The sequence below is a fragment of the Pecten maximus genome, chromosome 18 (genome assembly GCF_902652985.1).
Source record: "Pecten maximus chromosome 18, xPecMax1.1, whole genome shotgun sequence".
In the NCBI taxonomy this organism is placed as follows: domain Eukaryota; kingdom Metazoa; phylum Mollusca; class Bivalvia; order Pectinida; family Pectinidae; genus Pecten; species Pecten maximus.
Genome location: NC_047032.1, coordinates 16,038,182 through 16,049,375, shown reverse-complemented (window position 1 = coordinate 16,049,375; position 11,194 = coordinate 16,038,182). Strand labels below are relative to the sequence as shown.

Genomic DNA, 11,194 nt, shown 5'->3' with positions numbered 1-11,194 from the left:
GAATGTAACATTTTGTCAAAAGTACTCAAAAATGTTATAGTATAATATATATTACTAGTTCAAAACAGTAGAAAATGATAATTTTTTTCTGACTTGGCTTTTTATAACACAATATGCAAAATCTCAATCAAAAAAGGTCTTCTTAATTCAAATAAATAAGGCTAGTATGCTTCATTTCTAAATTGAAAAAAATGTCTAAGTAAATAAATGTGCATATATCTTAATAAGGTTGATAATGAAGTTTACATTATATTCGTGGAGGAAGACAGAATATTGAGAAAATATACATCGACATGGAGTCCAGTACAAAGCGCCGTGAGAATAACACCTGGTGTACCGGAAATATAAGCTTCTTCCTTATTATCAAAGACACTCAACTTGCAAATTCAATCTTAAACAGAATGTCATGCCAAACAAGACGAAACCAAGTAAACATGCTACTGCATGAACACATTATCTGCATTGTCTGCAAATGATAAATGCATATAGCAATTCTTACATTAGGAGTAAAATTAAAGATAGAGGAGAGACTAGAGACACAACTTTTAAAGAGGTGAAATCTGGTTTTCTAGTTATTTTTACACCTACCGACATTTAGAAACGAGAAGACATCCTGTAATGTACGAGAAATGTTTGCTCTGTAGTCTTCGCTCCGTATGATGTGAAGTTGATGTCGTGAAAAAACCTTCAGCCATTCCTGGAGATGTACATGATATAAGCTGGCAGATATTGGCACCTGTTATGACAAAAACAACAAATAAGCTGGCAGATATTGGCACCTGTTATGACAAAAACAACAAATAACAGCGATATAATAACTGATAATTCAAATTCAATATAGATTAACTGAGAGCAAAATTAAAACAAAAACAAAGATTTGTTTGGAGACTACTGACAAAACTACAAAGATATCAAGATCATGCGCTCTGGAAGAGTAAGCGTTTCATGCCTCGTCGACGTCACCAACCATACAAATCTAGGTCAAAGTCGGATAAAGTCACATTCACTCAAATGAAAATTGGGGTGGTGACAACGGAACCACTGGACATATCTACAAGCTTGAAATATGCCTGACTTCATATCGCATAGGGAACCAGATAATTTCAAATGGGATCATGATGTCGATCGTAACAAGAGGCCCCTGGGCCTTAACGGCCATCTGACAAACATTTACAGCAGGGAACATCCCTCAATCCAGCATCATTACCATCAATTATCTATACGCAGCCAGTTATGTTTCAGATCAAATCTGGTTTTTATCCTTTTATCTTAAAGGAGGAGCAGCATCTTAAAGCAAAATGTCTGCCAAGTTCCCATTTTTGGGGCATGTCACTCTGTCCCAATGGGTGGGACAAGCCTCATTTATATCAATTAGGGATTTCCCTTCCCCGATGATGTTTCATACTGAATGTTATTTTAATCAATTAAGGCATTAATGAGGAGAAGCATTTTAAAGCAAAATTTAATCTAAGTGCTCCTTTTGGGACAGGGTGCCCCACCCTTCTTTCCAAAGGACTCAGACCTGTCTCATTTATATAAATTATGATTGCTGCTCCCTTAAGATGTTTCAAACCAAATTTGGTTGTAATCAATAAAGGCATTAAGAAAGAGTACGATTTTAAAACAAAAGTTTTGCTAAGTTCTCCTTTTGGCGCCTCGCTCCTCTGTCCCCAGGGGGCCCACAAGCCTCCTCTATATAAATTGTGATTGCCATCCCCTTATAATGTTTCAAACCAAATCTGGATGTTATCCGCCCAATGGTAGAAGAAGAGTAGGGTTTAAAATCAATAATTCCCCCGCCACTGTGGCCACAAGGGTCAGACCTGCCTCATTTCTATAAAATATGATTGACCTCCCCAAATGATTTTTCACACCAAATTTGGATGATTTCCACCAAAGGGTAAAGGAGGAGTAGTATTTTAAAGCAAAATTTCAGCAAAGTTCCCTTTTTGGGGCCCCGCCCCTGTGTACCTAGGACTCGGACAAGCCGCATGTATAAAGAATATGATTGCCCTCCCAAAAATGATTTTTCACACCAAATTTGGATGAAATCCGCCCAAGGGTTACGGATGAGTAGGATTTTAAAGCAAAAAATTCACCAAAGTTCCCCTTTTTGGGACCCTCCCCTCTGGCCCTAGAGGTCAGGCCAGCTTCATTTATATAAAATGTTAATGCCCTTCCGCAGTTTTGTTTCACACCAGATTTGGTTGTAATCCACCAAAATGTTAAGATGTAGTAAATGTAGGGGTTTTCAGCAAAAAATCACCAAAGTTCCCCTTTTTGGGCCCCGCCCCACCGGCCCCAGTGGTCATAAACGCCTCATTTATATAAAATATGATCGCCCTTCCCCAATGATATGTCACACCAAATTTGGTTGTAATGTACCAAAGGGTTAGGGAGAAGTAGGATTTTATGGCAAAATTTCACCATAGTTCCCCCTTTGGGGCCCCGCCCCTCGGACCCCAGGTGTCACATTTCATTTATATAAAATATGACTACCTTCAACCGAAGATGTTTCACACCAGATTTGGTTGTAATCCATCAATATGTTAAGATGTAGTAGGGTTTTTCAGCAACATTTCACCAAAGTTCCACTTTTGGGGCCACGCGTCTCCGGCCCCAGGAGTCACCAAGCCTCATTTATATAAAATATGATTGCCCTCCCAAATGATGTTTCACAACAAATTTGGTTGTAATCCGCCAAAGGGTTAAGGAGGAGTAGAATTTTAGAGCAAACATTCACCAGAGTTCCCCTTTTTTGGCCACGCCTCTCTGGCCCTAAGGGTTGGACCAGCTTCATTTATATAAGATATGACTGCCCAACCCCAAAAGATGTTTCACACCAAATTTGGTTGTAATCCACCCAAATGTTAGGATGTAGTAGGGTTTTCAGCAAAAAATTACCAAAGTTCCCCTTTTGGGGCCCCGCCCCTCCGGCCCCAGGGGTCACATAAGCCTCATTTATATAACATATGTTTGCCCTCCCAAATGATGTTTCACACCAAATGTGGTTGAAATCCACCAAAGGGTTAAGGAGAAGTAGGATTTTAAAGCAAAAAATTCACCAAAGTTCCCCTTTTTGGGACCCTCCCCTCTGGCCCTAGAGGTCAGGCCAGCTTCATTTATATAAAATGTTAATGCCCTTCCGCAATTATGTTTCACACCAGATTTGGTTGTAATCCACCAAAATGTTAAGATGTAGTAAATGTAGGGGTTTTCAGCAAAAAATCACCAAAGTTCCCCTTTTTGGGCCCCGCCCCACCGGCCCCAGTGGTCATATACGCCTCATTTATATAGAATATGATCGCCCTTCCCCAATGATATGTCACACCAAATTTGGTTGTAATGTACCAAAGGGTTAGGGAGAAGTAGGATTTTATGGCAAAATTTCACCATAGTTCCCCCTTTGGGGCCCCGCCCCTCGGACCCCAGGTGTCACACTTCATTTATATAAAATATGACTACCTTCAACCGAAGATGTTTCACACCAGATTTGGTTGTAATCCATCAATATGTTAAGATGTAGTAGGGTTTTTCAGCAACATTTCACCAAAGTTCCACTTTTGGGGCCACGCGTCTCCGGCCCCAGGAGTCACCAAGCCTCATTTATATAAAATATGATTGCCCTCCCAAATGATGTTTCACAACAAATTTGGTTGTAATCCGCCAAAGGGTTAAGGAGGAGTAGAATTTTAGAGCAAACATTCACCAAAGTTCCCCTTTTTTTGGCCACGCCTCTCTGGCCCTAAGGGTTGGACCAGCTTCATTTATATAAGATATGACTGCCCAACCCCAAAAGATGTTTCACACCAAATTTGGTTGTAATCCACCCAAATGTTAGGATGTAGTAGGGTTTTCAGCAAAAAATTACCAAAGTTCCCCTTTTGGGGCCCCGCCCCTCCGGCCCCAGGGGTCACATAAGCCTCATTTATATAACATATGTTTGCCCTCCCAAATGATGTTTCACACCAAATGTGGTTGAAATCCACCAAAGGGTTAAGGAGAAGTAGAATTTTAAAGCAAACATTCACCAAAATTTCCCATTTTGGGCCCCGCCTCTCAGGCCCTAGGGGTCAGACCAGCTTCGTTTATATAAAATATTAATGCCCTCCTCCAATGATGTTTCACACAAAATTTGGTTGTCATCCACCCAAAGGTTAAGATGGAGTATGGTTTTTAAGCAAATATTCACCAAAGTTCCCCTTTTGGGCTCCGCCCCTCGGACCCCAGGGGTCAGACATGCCTCATTTATATAAAATATGATCGCCCTCCCCCAATTCACCCAAGGGTTAAGAGGAGTAGTGTTTTAAAATAAAAAGTCGTACGCACGGCGGACGGCGGACGACGACGGACGGAACACGATGGTTATAGGTCAAAGGGTCAGATGACCTAAAAATAGAACTGACGATAACCAAAGAATTGAGAACCATCATATACCGCACTAAGGTATGTAGGCAATTTATTATGTATATTATTACAAAAGACCCTTAATTCATTTTCTATAATCACGGAAAATATATTCAGAGGTATTTAATTCCATAAACACCGGAGTTTGTTTAATGCCTGTTCTACATATCAAAATGAATTTAACGTAGGTGACATGCTATTTGGTATATATCAAAATGATTACTTTATATATATATTGATTAAATAAAGATTATATTTTTGGATTCTTAACGTGTTTTATGAGTAAAAAATATTAAGAATGTCAACTAATTCCATGAGTGAACAATATTTGCCTAGAAATAAGATATTAGGAAAACATATTTAACACAAGTGAATATGTAACTATTAAATCATGTTGTAAAATTGGAAAGTAATATTGCAATGTGTACCTGCTTCGAAATCCATATTTTGTTTTCTGTAAAAAATACAGTTTCTATCTACATGATGGTCATACGCCAACCTTGAATTTCTCCTTATGGTCCTGGTCATACAGACATGATCTCAATGTGCGGTTCTTTTGACACGCTTGTAAGTCTCTAATGGTTTGTAAAACGTCCATGTGAAACTGATCCGTGTTGTTACCATAGTTACCATGGAGGTAGTGACTGTATAACCTACAAGTAAGATACATTTTATGACTTTGCAGTGGTCAGAATATTTTAAAAGTCCATCTCCTATGCCGTAACATTGTTTCACTTGCATTTTTTGGAAAACACTCTACAGTGTACGTAGAATGTTTCCTAAATCTACCATAAATAGAAGATATCGAAAAATGGAATACATTCTAAAACTCCCAGAACAATTTTATAAGTAAAATTTAAAAAAAAAAAAAAATAGAACGAAACTCTGGTTAAACGTAAATACTCAGGGAGCTGGCCTCGTATGACACTGACTTGTATTTGACAAACATGTGCTCAAATGACATCTACATACTAAATTTAAATACAAAATGTACATAGTTGTACGGAATAATCTCCTTTTAAAGTAGAAAGTCGTTTTTAATCGTTCTGAACCTTTTTGAAAATTGTGTTTTAATGCTTAATCTAGGTCAGGGGAAGGCGAAAAAATTAGATATATTCTCATAGTCAGATTGCGAAATTTTTATTCGTTAAAATTAAATCTTTCGTTTTGCATTAAAATTGCGAATACATTCGGCTAAACAGTATTTGGTGTGTTTGGCGTACACAATGTTTTCCGCATGATCCAATATCAACGAATTAGCGCAATGTTAAATTGACCCATCTACATGATTTCTTTTTTAAAAGCGTACATGAAGAAATAGTAACTAGTGCAATCATAATCCAGCGCTTATTTCAGTGCTTTTCAAAAAGAAGAGCGAGTAAATGGTGCAAAATTTACCAGCCAGTGCAGTGTGTTCGTTTACAGTAGTTTTGCTTCAAATGCTTTACCTCTCTACCGGATTCCTGAGAATTAGTATAAGTTTGATTGATGGATTGACATATTTGATGAGGAAGGGTGTGGTTATATTAGGCTCCTTCCCTTCGGGGTCATTCTGAGGAATTAGTTTCCAGTATGATTGGTCCCAGAGATCCATCGGTTCACCATGCCCTATATGTATGGTATAACAACTAAACAAATCAGCACATATTTCCGTAATCTAATCAAGTTACTGTCTGGTAAATTGTTTTTCATATCAAATTATTTTGTTACATAACTAACGAGGGTTACATAACTACAAATGTAACGAACAATCCATATTTTAAGAAATACATTATGTTGTTTATTTGACGATATTGAAGATTGCGAGTTTCCTGAGTATTAGTATGTTTTTTTTTGTGATCGTACATTACATATTATTACACATTACATTACGATGTTCTCTAACTTTTGCTGTCTAGTGTACTTTCTAATTTGATTTAAACAAAAATAAGTGAGTAATAATTAATTACTTAATGAGTTAATGTTAGTTAATCAAATAAAACTTGCTTGGGATGGAACAGTTATTTTGACGGTGAAATATCGCCGTTTCCAAGGCTGTATTTATTACATCGTAACGAGAATGTGATGGTTGTTATTTACCGTCTTTTAAATCATACTTCTGTTTGGTCACATGATGAAGTAGTATTATAATAATGTAAATAACAATAATAAATGATTGTATAAGTATACGTATTTCGAATACGGTGGTATTATTCCTTTTCATCACGTGAGTCAATACTATTAGATATGCACATGTAACCAGGATATAAACAATCCCAATAAATAAGAAATGAATTACTTATATCAGTAGCATACCTGTGATAAGGTGGTGGTAGGGAGATCCATCCGAGCGTAACATTTTATCTCGAGATATCGACTCGGAATCGAACAGTTTAGTGAATTGGCTCAAATACATTGTGCCTCCGGGCATATTCCCGTTGCCTAGAAACAAAATAATAATGCAAAAATAATATCATGAATAAGATCAAAATTATATTGTGTCCAATCAGGCAGACTTACTGTTCCTGACTCTTGGTTCAGAATATAGTTTAAATAATAGGTAATCCCTACATGACACTGATTTGGGCAAGGACCGGTTAGCCTGTTGTAACAGAAATGTGGCCAGTGTGATGGCATGCTGCTGTAACAAGGTGAAATGACACTATAGAATCTACACATGTTCATATAACCTAACGCGGAGCTAGTTGCACGGACGTTAAGCTCTAAACAAACATAGTGGCAGTGATCAAATGACTAAACAATTAAGTTGAAAGTAAACTATACACCAGATCATGTGTTGAATGTCAAAACCAAGAACAATTTCATATTAATTAGAATTTTTATCTACAGACACTAAGAATCACCAGAAGATTCAAAGGTACCTTTTAATGGGATGGTATCAATGATCTTAACATAGATATATACCCCCGCAACAAAAGTGTATCATATTGACCAAGGTATCAATAAAATATTCTTGCTAATTCTAACCATTTTCGTTGATGCCAAATTTAATTTATGATCATACCAACGATTTCTTATTTCTTCAAGTGGTTGTTTTTGTTATTCCCGCCGCTGATACTTCGATAAAGAAAGCATGTAGGACATAGCAATATATTCAATACGAAAAGAAATATTTATTTATTTAAATTCCTTTGCCATTACCGTATCGACGCCAGCTCCAGAACCAAGTTTCTTTTCCCATAATGCCCTTGTTCTTTAGTATATGCGGATGTTGAGTAATCCGATAGAAGAGATCAGTAGTTCCACTTTTGCAGGCACCAAAGAGGTGAAAATAAGGAAGGCAGCTCACTTTTCCTTCCGATTCTTCATACCAACATGGATTTTTAAACTGCTTTAAAAATGTCTTTTGTTTCTGAAGAAAAATATAATTGCAGACTTACAATTTGCAGTCCTTAGTTGTCATTGACAATTATTTTTGCTGATCATTTGAATTACGTTGAAGAGTAGCATCTACCGAGTGATTCAAATATAGAAAATGGTGGAATATGTATTGCTTCTGAATAATTGTAGTAGCAGACATCATAATAATTACTTCCGAATTCCTAAAAACAGAACTTAGTTTGTGTCCGTAACGATTAAGATGTTTACCAAACTATTTATGTAAGACAACTATAGATAGGCGATCACGGCATGTGTACAGACTAAATGGAAAGAAAATCAACACGAATCGCAAAAACCTGCAGGTTGATGTAGGTTTCGGAATAGTTCCTCACCCGAGAAAGAACGAATTATGGCCAATTGTATATTAATACACATATTCTGGACAAACAAAACCCAACGTCTATCATGGTTCTTCGAACTCCTCGAAAACGAATAACGATAGCTAAAGTCACGGCTTCTCATTGTGTTTTCTTCGAGGGATATACTAGAAATAAAAGCCACTTTGTAATGCTGTTAAGAACAATCTTCTGGAAGGCTACATGTTAATTGTTTAAATCAATTATTTTAGCAGTATAAACGTACGAGATATCTACCAAGTAAGAAGAGGCAAATGCACTGGCAGGCTTGATCGGGATCAGTGCCCACACCGGCTAATATGACTGTGTTTTCATTGTCAAGTGAAACAATAAAGATTTTTTATTTAACTTTAAATAGATCCATATTCATTTAAAATCATTCTTACTTACTTTAGATAATATATTCTAATTCTCTGACTTACTTTACATAATATATCCTCTGAAAATGTCGCCAACTTCCGTCGCGTACAATCAATTGACAGAATGTTTGATTTATTCGTGTCCCCATTAAGATATATCTTCGAACAATTAATCCAATCATTCCGCTTTTCTTTAAAATATTTCCTGAAACGTTTAGTGGTTTTCTCGTTTATTAGCCTCTTCGTCGTCATCGTAATTTTTGGTGATGTCACTTCCGGTGCCCTGTCTAGAAGATGGCGCCATTGAACCTTCCATGATGCACCTGCATTGTAACTCAATCTCTGTTTATCTACGACCACAAACGAAGGGTAAAGCCTTATGGCCGGAATGTGATATGCCAGAAGGAATAACTGCAAGAACCATATTCCGACTCCAATACTGCTAGTCACAGCTATAGCTGACAATAGAAGAGCTTGATCGGTGGTTCTGAAATAAATATGTACATAATTATAATTATAGTCTGAAGGAAAGATTATAAAAATAGCCAAGATTATCAACTCTGAATGACGTAACTTCTAAGTATAAAAATGTGGAGACATGAGATTCAGAACAGGTACATTGTACCTACATATAGGAAGGGAATTGGTAGAAGGACGGGAAAACAGTGAAACCGAATATTGACTTAGATTGCTAAAGCATGTATATAATTGTTGATGTCATTAGATTTCCTACCAGTAAAAAACATCATGTTAGTGAAACAAGAAATGTACTAAGTAAGAGAGTTGGAATGCATAAGCAATTAATACATTAACTAGAAACGCTTAAGATTCCACTGATTGTATAACTAGACACGTGTGGAAAAGGTCCTTTCTCCATATTCTCCTTTTACGGGATAGCAGATGCCAATATCACGTATAAGACTTAACAAAGAGGAGATATTTGTTAAATTAGTTAAACTCCTTTTATGTCATAATGTCGTTAGGAAATCCTTAAAGCAATCTCATGAATATAGCCGCTAGGCTTGAAAATGTTGACAAAACGTAAATGCAATTTAAGTGTATGTGAGAACACCACAAGATTAATTAACGTACCGAATACGTACTTGTATCCCAAACTACCCGCGGTCATTGTTTCTCGTACCATATATGATCGAATCCAGATTCATTGGCCAAACCTTCAGGTTGTAGGGCCTTGGAAGGTTAACATATTGCCACATGTAGATTATTGTCCCAATGTGGTATGCAATCATTGTTGATGTCGTAGTTATTTGTGGAATGATTGATGGAATGGTGTGGTCTTTTTAAAAGTATTTGTTTTTTAAACAACAAACGTCTTTAGTTGAATGCACATATTCTAATGTTTTATATAACATACTACATGTATATGCAGAAAAAGGTGCATTCACGTGAACGAAAGCCTGTGTAATGTAGATACCGACGTAATAATAAACATACATATATCTATATATACATTGTACTTATGCATACTAGTCCATTTTTACGTATCGCCCTTGCATAAAGGGATACTGCAGGCAAAATTCTTCACGTAAAATTCATGAGAAATTTTTCATGTGAAATTCACGTGAAGTTCATCTGAAATTCACGTACATTTCACATGAATTTCACTTGAACGAATTCTGCCTGTGTAATGTAAATGTAATAATAAAGCTTTTCATACATTGTACATCTTAGGCAGTATTCCAGGACGCATCATCGATGTTTTGTGGTTGCTATTAATATACTCGTATCTAAATTCGTTACACATGGGTCTCATGATATTTACAACATAACCTCAACGCAATCAATGTGAAAAGAGCAAATATGGAACAAATACATAACTTCTGATACAAGGTAGGACAGTAAGTCTATGGTTAGGTATATTTGATACTGTTTGTTAAGTGGGAGGTCTGAAACACAACCTTCTAGCACCTGATTATTGTGTAATCGAGCATGCTATGTAATGTGCAATACACAAGCTCTGATTCTTTATACGGCAGTTTGATAAAAAGTGACAAAAAATGAACTGCGAACGCTATATATAACTGGAATGTATGATGGGCTCATACTATATCTAATAAAAATTGCTTAGTTGTAGAAATTTTAATTTGGTGAAATATCAACATGCGCTAATATATATGTTATTGTTTAAAGGTTTGCTGAAAATTATACAGTATGATTTTAATTACTCCAATATATACCATATCTTAACGTTTTGACCTAACACCAATCGAACAGGTTAATGCATTCAGACACGCACATATGGGTAAATTCAGGGGTAATGAAATTGTGTTTTGTTCCGTTTTAATGAAAAAAACGTTACCAATTAAAGGTTATCGCAACTCGTTGAAATCTCCCTGCTTTATTCTAATAAAAAAAGTACAATATGGACCCCAGTTTACCAGTATACATATGTTAAAGTTTAAACGCATTGTCAGGGTTAATGGATACGGACACGCACGAGGGTTAACTAAGATATCGATGGTAAATGTGTTTCATTTCAAAAAAGGTCATTATTAGAAAGAAAATCAAGATAAAGTTTTGATTCCAATTTATGGTGATCAAAGCACTTTTAACCTCTCCGATTTATTTAAGCAGTGCAAATGTATAAATAATTCATTGTACTAGTATGCTAATATATCAAAGATCTGACATATGATCAAAAATGGATAAAAGTAAGTTTTATTTAAAATG

General features: G+C 36.3%; 1 protein-coding gene across 1 annotated transcript; it reads right to left on the bottom strand.

Annotated features, from left to right (window-relative positions):
• Window positions 1–437: 437 nt before the first annotated feature.
• LOC117316258 (carbohydrate sulfotransferase 15-like) lies at window positions 438–9,632 on the bottom strand. Its single transcript, XM_033870797.1, has 8 exons — window positions 9,607–9,632; window positions 8,813–8,990; window positions 7,549–7,759; window positions 6,703–6,828; window positions 5,856–6,015; window positions 4,907–5,060; window positions 589–736; window positions 438–466 (listed from the first exon to the last, which is right to left on the bottom strand). The coding sequence occupies exons 1-8, from the start codon at window positions 9,630–9,632 to the stop codon at window positions 438–440; spliced, it is 1,032 nt and encodes a 343-aa protein (XP_033726688.1).
• Window positions 9,633–11,194: the final 1,562 nt, after the last annotated feature.